The following is a 15,824-nucleotide window of genomic DNA, read 5'->3' on the forward strand; positions in this document are numbered from 1 at the left end:
GGCCTACATTTGCATCACAGTCTGTAAAGGATTACCTACAGCACTATAGTCTATGGAGATACAGAAACAATGAAATACAGGGATTCACTTCTGTCTCTGTCTCTGTCTCTCTCTCTGTCTCTGTCTCTCTCTCTGTCTCTGTCTCTCTCTCTGTCTCTCTCTGTCTCTCTCTCTCTCTCTCTCTCTCTCTCTCTCTCTCTCTCTCTCTCTCTCTCTCTGTCTCTGTCTCTCTCTGTCTCTGTATCTCTCTCTGTCTCTCTCTGTCTCTCTCTCTCTCTCTGTCTCTCTCTGTCTCTGTCTCTCTGCCTCTCTCTCTGTGTCTCTCTCTGTGTCTCTCTCTGTCTCTCTGTCTCTCTGTCTCTGTCTCTGTCTCTGTCTCTTCTTGTCTCTGTCTCTCTCTGTCTATTGTCTGTCTCTGTCTCTTGTCTCTCTCTCTCTCTCTCTCTCTCTCTCTCTCTCTCTGTCTCTCTCTGTCTCTGTCTCTTGTCTCTCTGTCTCTCTCTCTCTCTCTCTCTCTCTCTCTCTCTCTCTCTCTCTCTCTCTCTCTCTTTCTCTCTCTCTCTCTCTCTCTCTCTCTCTCTCTCTCTCTCTCTCTCTCTCTCTCTCTCTCTCTCTCTCTCTCTCTCTCTCTCTCTCTCTGTTTGTCATGTTTCCAGACCACCAGAAGCTTGAGAGAGAGGCCAGGATTTGCCGTCTGCTGAAACATCCCAATATTGGTGAGAACAACAACCCTCGTCGACCCCTGGCAACATCTGCTCTGTTTTTATTAGCCTGTTGTGGAAAGGACCACAACAGGTGTGTGTGCAGCCCTGGTCAAATGTAGGGCATCGCATAGAGAATATAATACTGTTTGGGACTAAGCCAAGAACATTTCAATATTACCAGTAATCCATCTCTATAGAACCTGTTGTCTTTTTCCTCTGGTCTTCTTCTCTTCTCCCCTCTATCCCCTCTCTTCCCCCCTCTATCCCTTCTCTTTCCCCTCTATCCCTTCTCTTCCCCCTATCCCTTCGTTTCCCCCCTATCCCTTCTCTTCCCCCCTCTATCCCCTCTCTCCCCCTCTATCCCTTCTATTCCCCTCTATCCCTTCTCTTCCCCCTCTATCCCTTCTCTTCCCCCTCTATCCCTTCTCTTCCCACTCTATCCCTTCTCTTCCCCCTCCATCCCTTCTCTTCCCATCTCGATCCCTTCTCTTCCCCTCTATCCCTTCTCTTCCCCTCTATCCCTTTCTTCCCCCTCTATCCCTTCTCTTCCCCCTCTATCCCTTCTCTTCCCCCTCTATCCCCTCTCTTCCCCCCTCTATCCCTTCTCTTCCCTTCTCTTCCCCTCTCTTCCCCCTCTATCCCTTCTCTTCCCCCTCTATCCCTTCTCTTCCCCCCTATATCCCTTCTCTTCCCCCTCTATCCCTTCTCTTCCCCTATCTTCCCCCTCTATCCCTTCTCTTCCCCCTCTATCCCCTGTCTTCCCCCCTCTATCCCTTCTCTTCCCCCTCTATCCCTTCTCTTCCCCCTCTATCCCTTCTCTTTCCCCATCTATCCCCTGTCTTCTCCCCTCTATCCCTTCTCTTCCCCCTCTATCCCTTCTCTTCCCCCTCTATCCCTTCTCTTCCCCCTCTATCCCCCTTCTCTTCCTCTATCCCTTCTCCCCTCTATCCCTTCTCTTCCCCCTCTATCCTTCTCTTCTCCCCTCTATCCCTTCTCTTCCCCCTCTATCCCTTATCTTCCCCTCTATCCCTTCTCTTCCCTCTCTTCCCCCTCTATCCCTCTCTTCCCCCTCTATCCCTTCTCTTCCCCCCTCTATCCCTTCTCTTCCCCCTCTATCCCTTCTCTTCCCCTCTCTTCCCCCTCTATCCCTCTCTTCCCCCTCTATCCCTTCTCTTCCCCCTCTATCCCTTCTCTTCCCCTATTTTCCCCCTCTATCCCTTCTCTTCCCCATCTATCCCCTTCTCTTCCCCCTCTATCCCCTCTCTTCCCCCATATCCCTTCTCTTCCCCCTCTATCCCCTATCTTCCCCCTCTATCCCTTCTCTTCCCCCTCTATCCCCTTCTCTTCCCCCCTCTATCCCCTCTCTTCCCCCATATCCCTTCTCTTTCCCCTCTATCCCTTCTCTTCCCCCTCTATCCCCTTCTCTTCCCCCCTCTATCCCCTCTCTTCCCCCATATCCCTTCTCTTTCCCCTCTATCCCTTCTCTTCCCCCTCTATCCCCTTCTCTTCCCCCTCTATCCATTCTCTTCCCCCTCTATCCATTCTCTTCCCTTCTCTTCCCCCTCTATCCCCTTCTCTTCCCCCTCTATCCCCTCTCTTCCCCCATATCCCTTCTCTTCCCCCTCTATCCCTTCTCTTCCCTTCTCTTCCCCCTCTTTTCCCCCATCTATCCCTTCTCTTCCCCCTCTTCCCCCCCCTCTATCCCTTCTCTTCCCCCTCTTTTCCCCCATCTATCCCTTCTCTTCCCCCTCTTTCCCCCCCTCTATCCCTTCTCTTCCCCCTCTTTTCCCCCATCTATCCCCTCTATCCCTTCTCTTTCCCCTCTCTATCCCCTCTATCCCCTCTCTTCCCACCCTCTATCCCTTCGTTCCCCCCCTCTCTTACTCCCTCTACCCCCCCCTCTTCCCTTCCTCTATCCCTTCTTTCCCTCGCTCTCTGCCCTGTCTATCCCCCTCTATTGTCCCTCTCCTACCCCCTCTATCCCCTCTCTTCCCCCCCTCTCTGCCCCCTCTCTTACCCCCTCTATCCCCTCTCTTCCTGTCTTCTCAGTGAGGCTTCATGACAGCATATCAGAGGAGGGCTTCCACTACCTACTGTTTGATCTGTGAGTACATCTCTCATGTCAGAGGAGGGCTTCCACTACCTACTGTTTGATCTGTGAGTACATCTCTCATGTCAGAGGAGGACTTCCACTACCTACTGTTTGATCTGTGAGTACACCTCTACCTCTCATATCAGAGGAGGGCTTCCACTACCTACTGTTTGATCTGTGAGTACATCTCTCATGTCAGAGGAGGACTTCCACTACCTACTGTTTGATCTGTGAGTACACCTCTACCTCTCATATCAGAGGAGGGCTTCCACTACCTACTGTTTGATCTGTGAGTACACCTCTACCTCTCATGTCAGAGGAGGGCTTCCACTACCTGCTGTTTGATCTGTGAGTACACCTCTACCTCTCATATCAGAGGAGGGCTTCCACTTCCTGCTGTTTGATCTGTGAGTACATCTCTCATATCAGAGGAGGGCTTCCACTTCCTGCTGTTTGATCTGTGAGTACACCTCTACCTCTCATATCAGAGGAGGACCTCCACTACCTACTGTTTGATCTGTGAGTACACCTCTACCTCTCATATCAGAGGAGGGCTTCCACTACCTACTGTTTGATCTGTGAGTACACCTCTACCTCTCATATCAGAGGAGGGCTTCCACTTCCTGCTGTTTGATCTGTGAGTACACCTCTACCTCTCATATCAGAGGTGGGCTTCCACTACCTACTGTTTGATCTGTGAGTACACCTCTACCTCTCATATCAGAGGTGGGCTTCCACTACCTACTGTTTGATCTGTGAGTACCTCTCTATCTCTCATATCAGAGGAGGGCTTCCACTACCTACTGTTTGATCTGTGAGTACACCTCTACCTCTCATATCAGAGGAGGGCTTCCACTACCTACTGTTTGATCTGTGAGTACACCTCTACCTCTCATGTCAGAGGAGGGCTTCCACTACCTACTGTTTGATCTGTGAGTACACCTCTACCTCTCATATCAGAGGAGGGCTTCCACTACCTACTGTTTGATCTGTGAGTACACCTCTACCTCTCATATCAGAGGAGGGCTTCCACTACCTACTGTTTGATCTGTGAGTACACCTCTACCTCTCATATCAGAGGAGGGCTTCCACTACCTACTGTTTGATCTGTGAATATACCTCTCATATCAGAGGAGGGCTTCCACTTCCTACTGTTTGATCTGTGAGTACATCTCTCATATCAGAGGAGGGCTTCCACTTCCTGCTGTTTGATCTGTGAGTACACCTCTACCTCTCATATCAGAGGAGGGCTTCCACTACCTACTGTTTGATCTGTGAGTACACCTCTACCTCTCATATCAGAGGAGGGCTTCCACTACCTACTGTTTGATCTGTGAGTACACCTCTACCTCTCATATCAGAGGAGGGCTTCCACTACCTACTGTTTGATCTGTGAGTACACCTCTACCTCTCATATCAGAGGAGGGCTTCCACTACCTACTGTTTGATCTGTGAGTACACCTCTACCTCTCATATCAGAGGAGGGCTTCCACTTCCTACTGTTTGATCTGTGAGTACATCTCTCATATCAGAGGAGGGCTTCCACTACCTACTGTTTGATCTGTGAATACACCTCTACCTCTCATATCAGAGGTGGGCTTCCACTTCCTACTGTTTGATCTGTGAGTACATCTCTCATATCAGAGGAGGGCTTCCACTTCCTGCTGTTTGATCTGTGAGTACACCTCTACCTCTCATATCAGAGGAGGGCTTCCACTACCTACTGTTTGATCTGTGAGTACACCTCTACCTCTCATATCAGAGGAGGGCTTCCACTTCCTACTGTTTGATCTGTGAGTACACCTCTACCTCTCATATCAGAGGAGGGCTTCCACTACCTACTGTTTGATCTGTGAGTACACCTCTACCTCTCATATCAGAGGAGGGCTTCCACTTCCTGCTGTTTGATCTGTGAGTACACCTCTACCTCTCATATCAGAGGAGGGCTTCCACTACCTACTGTTTGATCTGTGAGTACACCTCTACCTCTCATATCAGAGGTGTGCTTCCACTACCTACTGTTTGATCTGTGAGTACATCTCTACCTCTCATATCAGAGGAGGGCTTCCACTTCCTGCTGTTTGATCTGTGAGTACATCTCTACCTCTCATATCAGAGGAGGGCTTCCACTTCCTGCTGTTTGATCTGTGAGTACATCTCTACCTCTCATATCAGAGGAGGGCTTCCACTTCCTGCTGTTTGATCTGTGAGTACACCTCTACCTCTCATATCAGAGGAGGGCTTCCACTACCTACTGTTTGATCTGTGAGTACACCTCTACCTCTCATATCAGAGGAGGGCTTCCACTTCCTGCTGTTTGATCTGTGAGTACACCTCTACCTCTCATATCAGAGGTGGGCTTCCACTACCTACTGTTTGATCTGTGAGTACACCTCTACCTCTCATATCAGAGGTGGGCTTCCACTACCTACTGTTTGATCTGTGAGTACCTCTCTACCTCTCATATCAGAGGTGGGCTTCCACTACCTACTGTTTGATCTGTGAGTACACCTCTACCTCTCATATCAGAGGTGGGCTTCCACTACCTACTGTTTGATCTGTGAGTACACCTCTACCTCTCATATCAGATGAGGGCTTCCACTTCCTGCTGTTTGATCTGTGAGTACATCTCTACCTCTCATATCAGAGGAGGGCTTCCACTACCTACTGTTTGATCTGTGAGTACATCTCTACCTCTCATATCAGATGAGGGCTTCCACTACCTACTGTTTGATCTATGAGTACATCTCTCATATCAGAGGAGGGCTTCCACTTCCTGCTGTTTGATCTGTGAGTACATCTCTACCTCTCATATCAGAGGAGGGCTTCCACTACCTACTGTTTGATCTGTGAGTACACCTCTACCTCTCATATCAGAGGAGGGCTTCCACTTCCTGCTGTTTGATTTGTGAGTACACCTCTACCTCTCATATCAGAGGAGGGCTTCCACTACCTACTGTTTGATCTGTGAGTACACCTCTACCTCTCATATTAGAGGAGGGCTTCCACTTCCTGCTGTTTGATCTGTGAGTACACCTCTACCTCTCATATCAGAGGAGGACCTCCACTACCTACTGTTTGATCTGTGAGTACACCTCTACCTCTCATATCAGAGGTGGGCTTCCACTACCTACTGTTTGATCTGTGAGTACACCTCTACCTGTCATATCAGAGGAGGGCTTCCACTACCTACTGTTTGATCTGTGAGTACACCTCTACCTGTCATATCAGAGGTGGGCTTCCACTACCTACTGTTTGATCTGTGAGATCCTCTACCTCTCATATCAGAGGAGGGCTTCCACTACCTACTGTTTGATCTGTGAGTACACCTCTACCTGTCATATCAGAGGTGGGCTTCCACTACCTACTGTTTGATCTGTGAGTACACCTCTACCTCTCATATCAGAGGAGGGCTTCCACTACCTACTGTTTGATCTGTGAGTACACCTCTACCTCTCATATCAGAGGTGGGCTTCCTCTACCTACTGTTTGATCTGTGAGTACACCTCTACCTCTCATATCAGAGGTGGGCTTCCACTACCTACTGTTTGATCTGTGAGTACATCTCTCATGTCAGAGGAGGGCTTCCACTACCTACTGTTTGATCTGTGAGTACACCTCTACCTCTCATATCAGAGGAGGGCTTCCACTACCTACTGTTTGATCTGTGAGTACACCTCTACCTCTCATATCAGAGGAGGGCTTCCACTTCCTACTGTTTGATCTGTGAGTACATCTCTACCTCTCATATCAGAGGAGGACTTCCACTACCTACTGTTTGATCTGTGAGTACATCTCTACCTCTCATGTCAGAGGAGGGCTTCCACTACCTACTGTTTGATCTGTGAGTACACCTCTCATATCTATGTGTATCTCATCCCTTCATCTCTCTGTGAGTGCAGATCCAGGTACTGATCCAAGGATGACAGGTGCTGGTTTTGTCAGGAATAATAACTAGTGTTAAACCACAGACACACACTAGAGAGGTAAACCACATTCGTGTGTGTCTGTCTGTTTTTCTTTGTGTCTGTGTGTATCTGTGTCTGTGTCTGTGTCTGTGTGTCTGTCTGTCCGTGTCTGTGTGTCTGTGTGTGTCTGTGTGTCTGTCTGTGTCTGTGTGTCTGTGTGTCTGTCTGTGTCTGTCTGTCTTTGTGTCTCTGTGTGTCTGTGTCTGTGTATGTCTGTGTGTCTGTCTGTGTGTGTCTGTGCCTGTGTGTCTCTGTGTGTCTGTATGTCTGTCTGTGTCTGTGTGTCTGCCTGTGTGTGTGTCTGTGTCTGTGTCTGTCTGTGTGTCTGTGTGTCTTTGTGTCTCTGTGTGTCTGTGTCTGTCTGTGTGTCTGTCTGTGTGTGTCTGTCTGTCTGTCTGTGTCTGTGTGTCTGTGTCTGTCTGTGTGTCTGTCTGTCTGTGTGTCTGTGTGTGTGTCTGTGTCTGTCTGTGTGTCTGTCTGTCTGTGTGTGTCTGTGCCTGTGTCTGTCTGTCTGTCTGTCTGTCTGTCTGTCTGTCTGTCTGTCTGTCTGTCTGTCTGTCTGTCTGTCTGTCTGTCTGTCTGTGTGTCTGTGTCTTTGTGTCTGTGTGATTTCAGGGTGACTGGAGGAGAGCTGTTTGAGGACATCGTAGCCAGGGAGTACTCAGTGAGGCTGAATAGAACACCACACATCATCACGTACATCATCAATAGACACACACAGTACATCACATGAATAGACAACAGTACATCACACAATAGATCACACACAGTACATCACACATGAATAGATCAACACAGTACATCACATGCAATACACACACACACGTATATCACTGTCTTCCAGTTAACAGTCTGTTCAGGTGTCTGTTATTTCATATGGCTGTATCTAAGGTGTGTGTGTGTGTTCTCTAAGGTGTGTGTGTGTGTGTTCTCAGGTGTGTGTGTTCTCTAAAGGTGTGTGTGTGTTCATCTAGGGTCTGTGTGTGTGTTCTCTAAGGTCTGTGTGTGTTATCACCAGGTGTGTGTGTGTGTGTGTTATCTAAGGTGTGTGTGTGTGTGTGTGTGTTTGTGTGTTATCTAAGTGTGTGTGTGTGTTATCTAAGGTGTGTGTGTGTTATCTAAGGTGTGTGTGTGTTATCTAAGGTGTGTGTGTTATCTAAGGTGTGTGTGTTATCTAAGGTGCGTGTGTGTGTGTGTTATCTAATGTGTGTGTGTATGTGTGTTATCTAAGGTGTGTGTGTTATCTAAGTGTGTCATGTGTGAATAGTTATCTAAGGTCTGTGTGTGTTATCTAAGGTGTGTGTGTTATCTAAGTGTGTGTGTTATCTAAGTGTGTGAATGTTATCAAGGTGTGTGTACATCATCTGAATAGTTATCTAAGGTGTGTGTGTCATCTAAGGTGTGAATAGTTATCTAACCAGTACATCATGTGTGTGATGTGTGTGTACATCATCATGAATAGATCAACCAGTACATGTGTGTGTGAATAGATCAACCAGTACATCATCATGAATAGTGTGTGTGTGTGTCATCAAGGTGTGATATAGATCATCCAGTGATTTATCATGAATAGATGGACCAATGACATCATTGAATAGATCAACCAGTACATCACCATGAATAGATCAACCAGTACATCACCATGAATAGATCAACCAGTACATCATCATGAATAGATCAACCAGTACATCACCATGAATAGATCAACCAGTACATCACCATGAATAGATCAACCAGTACATCACCATGAATAGATCAACCAGTACATCACCATGAATAGATCAACCAGTACATCACCATGAATAGATCAACCAGTACATCACCATGAATAGATCAACCAGTACATCACCATGAATAGATCAACCAGTACATCATCATGAATAGATCAACCAGTACATCACCATGAATAGATCAACCAGTACATCACCATGAATAGATCAACCAGTACATCACCATGAATAGATCAACCAGTACATCACCATGAATAGATCAACCAGTACATCACCATGAATAGATCAACCAGTACATCACCATGAATAGATCAACCAGTACATCACCATGAATAGATCAACCAGTACATCACCATGAATAGATCAACCAGTACATCACCATGAATAGATCAACCAGTACATCACCATGAATAGATCAACCAGTACATCATCATGAATAGTCTAGCTATAGTTACATCAACCAGTACATCATCATAAATAGATCAACCAGCAGATCACCATGAATAGATGAACCAGTATATCATCATGAATAGTCTAGCTATAGTTACATCAACCAGTACATCATCATGAATAGTCTAGCTATAGTTAGATCAACCAGTACATCATCATGAATAGTCTAGCTATAGTTAGATCAACCAGTACATCATCATGAATAGTCTAGCTATAGTTACATCAACCAGTACATCACCATGAATAGTGACCAGCATCATCAGAATACATCAACCAGTACATCACCATGAATAGATGAACCAGTATATCAACCAGTACATCATCATGAATAGTCTAGCTATAGTTACATCAACCAGTACATCATCATGAATAGTCTAGCTATAGTTACATCAACCAGTACATCATCATGAATAGTCTAGCTATAGTTACATCAACCAGTACATCACCATGAATAGATCTAGTACATCATAGAATAGATCAACCAGTACATCACCATGAATAGATGAACCAGTATATCATCATGAATAGTCTAGCTATAGTTACATCAACCAGTACATCATCATGAATAGTCTAGCTATAGTTAGATCAACCAGTACATCATCATGAATAGTCTAGCTATAGTTACATCAACCAGTACATCACCATGAATAGATCGACCAGTACATCATCATGAATAGATGAACCAGTATATCATCATGAATAGTCTAGCTATAGTTAGATCGACCAGTACATCATCATGAATAGATGAACCAGTATATCATCATGAATAGATGAACCAGTACATCGTCATGAATAGATGAACCAGTATATCATCATGAATAGATGAACCAGTATATCACCATGAATAGATCAACCATTACATCATCATGAATAGATCAACCAGTACATCACCATGAATAGATCAACCAGTACATCACCATGAATAGATCAACCATTACATCATCATGAATAGATGAACCAGTATATCATCATGAATAGTCTAGCTATAGTTAGATCGACCAGTACATCATCATGAATAGATGAACCAGTACATCGTCATGAATAGATGAACCAGTATATCATCATGAATAGATGAACCAGTATATCATCATGAATAGTCTAGCTATAGTTACATCAACCAGTATATCATCATGAATAGATGAACCAGTATATCATCATGAATAGTCTAGCTATAGTTAGATCGACCAGTACATCATCATGAATAGATGAACCAGTACATCATCATGAATAGTCTAGCTATAGTTAAATCGACCAGTACATCATCATGAATAGATGAACCAGTATATCATCATGAATAGTCTAGCTATAGTTAGATCGACCAGTACATCATCATGAATAGATGAACCAGTATATCATCATGAATAGTCTAGCTATAGATCGACCAGTACATCATCATGAATAGATGAACCAGTATATCATCATGAATAGTCTAGCTATAGTTAGATCGACCAGTACATCATCATGAATAGATGAACCAGTATATCATCATGACTAGTCTAGCTATAGTTAGATCGACCAGTATATCATCATGAATAGTCTAGCTATAGTTAGATCGACCAGTACATCATCATGAATAGATGAACCAGTATATCATCATGAATAGTCTAGCTATAGTTAGATCGACCAGTACATCATCATGAATAGATCGACCAGTACATCATCATGAATAGATCAACCAGTATATCATCATGAATAGTCTAGCTATAGTTAGATCGACCAGTACACTTGAATACGTTTGGAAAGTACGCACGCAGTAATCACAATACTTTTCCCCGAACTACCGCCCGTTTGGGTAAGAAGTACTGAATGTATTTACGTGTTGAATGTCTTCCTTGATCGTTTATCTCTGTTGGACCCAGTCCTTCGTGAAAAGGGTTCCGCTGGGCCTTAGTTCTCAAGTGTAAGGCTCTGATTGTCCACAAGAGGTCACAATGTCCTCGTTCTGGAAGAGTGGTCCAGTGGAGCTAATCAGCCGTGCCGATGATCCCCAGGGGGGTGATGAACGCAGTGTAGCCAGCGTTGGTTTGAAGAGAGTAACCGGATGGTCATACTTCAATTCACTTTCTTAGAACAGCTACTTAGTCGGAACATTAACTGTTAGAGGCTACTTTGTTGTCTTCACCTCGTGTTGATTTTCAGGGTCGTAACCAATGGAGACTTAAGCTGCAGCTAGAGTCTTTCTGGTGTGGTATGTTAATTCTCAACTCAGCCTTTATCCACTCTGGGGGAAAAGGGGTGTTTCCGTCATGCTGACGCGCTCTCTGAGCTCCTCGGGCGTGGCTACTTACTGGGCAAAGTATCATCAAAACTAAAATCACATTCCTATATTAGCAAAAATATTCTCTTCATCCCTGGTATTTCCTATACAACGTAAAGGATGGAAACCTTACATACAGTGTGAAAACTCTTCATGATACAATATTTTTGTTATATAATTTTTATAGCATTTTTAATGACATCACAAAATAAATAAAAAATCCCATATTTCTTCTCTTATCATACGCCTTCATTCGGATGTAGAAAATATTCTCCCAGTGTTCACTGTTGGACAGTGAACACTGAGTTCTTGGGCGTCAAAACATCTCTGTAACAAAAATATTCCAATCTCAATTTATAAAGTGCAGAGAGAGAAAGTCTCCCTCCGTCCTAGAGATTTACAATTTACGACCAGACGTGAGGTGCAATAAACCCCCCCCCCCCCCACATCAATCCCACCTCCCCTCTGCGGGTGTTGATCCGTTTTTAACCCGGTCTTTGGATCCTCACAGGAGAGTCATGACACTAGCTAGCCAAAGAGTGTTCCCCCTGTCAGTCAACCTGTAAATCCATGGCTCAGAAAGCAGCAGATGCATGTAATAAAAACTCTATGTTATCTAAAAAAAAAAAAAAAAGAGATGATTTTCAAAAAACAACAACAACAAACAATATGTACTTAGGCTACGAGCAGGGCTTCTAGGGCGCCATGGCAACTCATAGGACTCTGGTCAAAATGTGTGCACTACATAGGGAATAGGGTGCAATTTGGGACCTATCCATTGATATGGAACCTACTTCGCACTACAGACTTTATGTTGAATTACGACCTCCTTAAAGAGAGGAGAGAAGAGGGAGAGAGAGAGAGGAGAGAGGGAGAGAGAGGAGAGAGAGAGAAGGAGAGAGAGAGAGAGAGGAGAGAGAGAGAAGGAGAGAGAGAGAAGGAGAGAGAGAGAGAAGGAGAGAGAGAGAAGGAGAGAGAGAGAGGGGGAGAGAGAGAAGAGAGAGAGGGTGGAAGGAAGAGCGAGAGGGTGGAAGGGGAGAGAGCGAGAGGGTGGAAGAGAAGGGAAGAGAGAAGAGGGTGAGAAGGGGGAGAGAGAGAGAGTGGAAGGGGGAAGAGCGAGAGGGTGGAAGGGGGAAGAGCGAGAGGGTGGAAGGGGGAAGAGCGAGAGGGTGGAAGGGGGAAGAGCGAGAGGGTGGAAGGGGGAAGAGCGAGAGGGTGGAAGGGGGAAGAGCGAGAGGGTGGAAGGGGGAAGAGCGAGAGGGTGGAAGGGGGAAGAGCGAGAGGGTGGAAGGGGGAAGAGCGAGAGGGTGGAAGGGGGAAGAGCGAGAGGGTGGAAGGGGAAGAGCGAGAGGGTGGAAGGGGGAAGAGCGAGAGGGTGGAAGGGGGAAGAGCGAGAGGGTGGAAGGGGGAAGAGCGAGAGGGTGGAAGGGGAAGAGCGAGAGGGTGGAAGGGGGAAGAGCGAGAGGGTGGAAGGGGGAAGAGCGAGAGGGTGGAAGGGGGAAGAGCGAGAGGGTGGAAGGGGGAAGAGCGAGAGGGTGGAAGGGGGAAGAGCGAGAGGGTGGAAGGGGGAAGAGCGAGAGGGTGGAAGGGGGAAGAGCGAGAGGGTGGAAGGGGGAAGAGCGAGAGGGTGGAAGGGGGAAGAGCGAGAGGGTGGAGGGGGAAGAGCGAGAGGGGGGAAGGGGGAAGAGCGAGAGGGTGGAGGGGGGGAAGAGCGAGAGGGGGGAGGGGGAAGAGCGAGAGGGTGGAAGGGGGAAGAGCGAGAGGGTGGAAGGGGGAAGAGCGAGAGGGTGGAAGGGGGAAGAGGGAGAGGGTGGAAGGGGGAAGAGCGAGAGGGTGGAAGGGGGAAGAGCGAGAGGGTGGAAGGGGGAAGAGCGAGAAGGTGGAAGGGGAAGAGCGAGAAGGTGGAAGGGGGAAGAGCGAGAGGGTGGAAGGGGGAAGAGCGAGAGGGTGGAAGGGGGAAGGGGAGAGGGAGGAAGGGGGAAGATTCATCTGAGGGTGGAGCTGGTGCTGTTTGTTTAACTCTGATCTGTAGAGGGCTGTTACTTTACTCTGAAAACAGAGAGGGTTTAACTCTGGAAGGGGGAACTCTGATCAAACAGAGAGAGGGTGGTATAGGGGAAGTAATCTGTAGTGGGTGGAAGGGGGATCAAGCGAGAGGGTGGAACTCTGTAATCTGTAGTGGGTGTTACTTTACTCTGATCAAACAGAGAGGGTTTAAGGGTAATATGCGAGAGGGTGTTACTTTAGGGGGAAAACAGAGAGGGTGGAAGGGGGAACTCTGAGCGAGAGGGTCTGGAGGGGGAAGAGCGAGAGGGTAAGGGGGAACTTTGAGAGGGTGGAGGGGGAAGAGCAAAGAGGGTGGAGGGTGGAAGATCGAGAGGGTGGAAGGGGGAAAACAGAGAGGTTTAACTCTGTAATCTGTAGTGGGCTGGAAGGGGGAAAACAGAGAGGGTGTTTAAGGGGAAATCGTAGTGGGTGTTACTTTAGGGGGATCAAACAGAGAGGGTGGAAGGGGAAGATCTGTAGAGGGTGGAAGATCAAAGAGCGAGAAGGTTTAAGGGGGAAGATCTGTAGAGGGTGGAAGGGGAAAACAGAGGGTATTGTTCAACTCTGTAAGGGGGAAGAGCTGTTACTTTACTCTGATCAAAGGGGGTAAGTTTAACTCGAGTAAGGGTGGAAGGGGGAATCAAACAGAGAGGGTGGAAGGGTAATCTGTAGTGGGCTGTTAGATGGTGGAAACAGGGGATTGTTTAACTCTGTAATCTGAGTGGGTGGAAGGATCAAAAGAGCGAGAGGTAATGGAAGGGGGAAGATCAAACAGAGAGGGTTAAGGGGGAATCTGTAGAGGGTGTTAAGGGGAAAACAGAGAGAGGGTTTAAGGGGGAATCTGTAGTGGGTGTTACTTTACTCTGATCAAACAGAGGGGAAGTAATCTGTAGTGGGTGGAAGGGGGAAGAGCGAGAGGGTGGAGGGGGTTACTTTAGAGCGAGAGGGTTTAAGGGGAAGTAATCTGTAGTGGGTGGACTCTGATCAAAAGAGCGAGAGGGTGTAGGGCTGTTACTTTACTCTGATCAAACAGAGAGGGTGGAACTCTGAAATCTGTAGAGGGTGTTACTTTAGGGGGAAAACAGAGAGTATTGTTTAACTCTGGGTCTGAAGTGGGGAAGATCAAAACAGAGAGAGGTTTAAGGGGAAGATCTGTAGTGGGTGGAAGGGGGAAAACAGAGAGGGTGGAAGGGGAAGATCGAGAGGGTGGAAGGGGGAAGAGCAGAGAGGGTGGAAGGGGGAAGAGCGAGAGGGTGGAAGGGGGAAGAACAGAGAGTATTGGTGGAAGGGGGAAGATCAAACAGAGGGTGGAAGGGGGAAGAGCGAGAGGGTGGAAGGGGGAAGAGCAGAGAGGGTGGAGGGTGGAAGTAATCTGAGAGGGTGGAGGGGGATCAAACAGAGAGGGTGGAAGGGGGAAGATCGAGTGGGTGTTAAGGGGGAAGAGCAGAGAGGGTGAAGGGGGAAGAGCTGTTAGAGGGTGATCAAGGGGGAAGAGTTACTTTACTCTGATCAAACAGAGGGTGGAGGGTGGAAGAGCGAGAGGGTGGAGGGGGGAAGGCATGATGGGGAGAGAGGAGGTACTGTATGTAGTTCTAGAATGATTAATCTGTGTTGTCTTTGTGTTTCCCTGTTAGCTGGTGTTGTTTGTTTAACTCTGTAATCTGTAGTGGGCTGTTACTTTACTCTGATCAAACAGAGAGAGTATTGTTTAACTCTGTAATCTGTAGTGGGCTGTTACTTTACTCTGATCAAACAGAGAGAGTATTGTTTAACTCTGTAATCTGTAGTGGGCTGTTACTTTACTCTGATCAAACAGAGAGAGTATTGTTTAACTCTGTAATCTGTAGTGGGCTGTTACTTTACTCTGATCAAACAGAGAGAGTATTGTTTAACTCTGTAATCTGTAGTGGGCTGTTACTTTACTCTGATCAAACAGAGAGAGTATTGTTTAACTCTGTAATCTGTAGTGGGCTGTTACTTTACTCTGATCAAACAGAGAGAGTATTGTTTAACTCTGTAATCTGTAGTGGGCTGTTACTTTACTCTGATCAAACAGAGAGAGTATTGTTTAACTCTGTAATCTGTAGTGGGCTGTTACTTTACTCTGATCAAACAGAGAGAGTATTGTTTAACTCTGTAATCTGTAGTGGGCTGTTACTTTACTCTGATCAAACAGAGAGAGTATTGTTTAACTCTGTAATCTGTAGTGGGCTGTTACTTTACTCTGATCAAACAGAGAGAGTATTGTTTAACTCTGTAATCTGTAGTGGGCTGTTACTTTACTCTGATCAAACAGAGAGAGTATTGTTTAACTCTGTAATCTGTAGTGGGCTGTTACTTTACTCTGATCAAACAGAGAGTATAGTTTAACTCTGTAATCTGTAGTGGGCTGTTACTTTACTCTGATCAAACAGAGAGAGTATTGTTTAACTCTGTAATCTGTAGTGGGCTGTTACTTTACTCTGATCAAACAGAGAGAGTATTGTTTAACTCTGTAATCTGTAGTGGGCTGTTACTTTACTCTGATCAAACAGAGAGAGTATTGTTTAACTCTGTAATCTGTAGTGGGCTGTTACT

At 46.5% G+C, this 15,824-nt stretch overlaps 1 protein-coding gene across 1 annotated transcript in view; it reads left to right on the forward strand.

The window, feature by feature from the left end:
- Positions 1–614: 614 nt before the first annotated feature.
- Positions 615–15,824, forward strand: part of LOC127923261 (calcium/calmodulin-dependent protein kinase type II subunit delta-like) — a gene marked incomplete at its 3' end in the record, with an annotated part of 39,657 nt that continues 24,447 nt past the window's right edge. The window contains exons 1-3 of the mRNA XM_052507240.1: positions 615–716; positions 2,754–2,808; positions 7,380–7,428. Coding sequence (XP_052363200.1) covers positions 647–716; positions 2,754–2,808; positions 7,380–7,428 — 174 coding nt within the window. The remainder of the gene's footprint in view (positions 717–2,753; positions 2,809–7,379; positions 7,429–15,824) is intronic.

This window comes from Oncorhynchus keta, unplaced genomic scaffold, assembly GCF_023373465.1.
Source record: "Oncorhynchus keta strain PuntledgeMale-10-30-2019 unplaced genomic scaffold, Oket_V2 Un_contig_29054_pilon_pilon, whole genome shotgun sequence".
Taxonomy (NCBI): domain Eukaryota; kingdom Metazoa; phylum Chordata; class Actinopteri; order Salmoniformes; family Salmonidae; genus Oncorhynchus; species Oncorhynchus keta.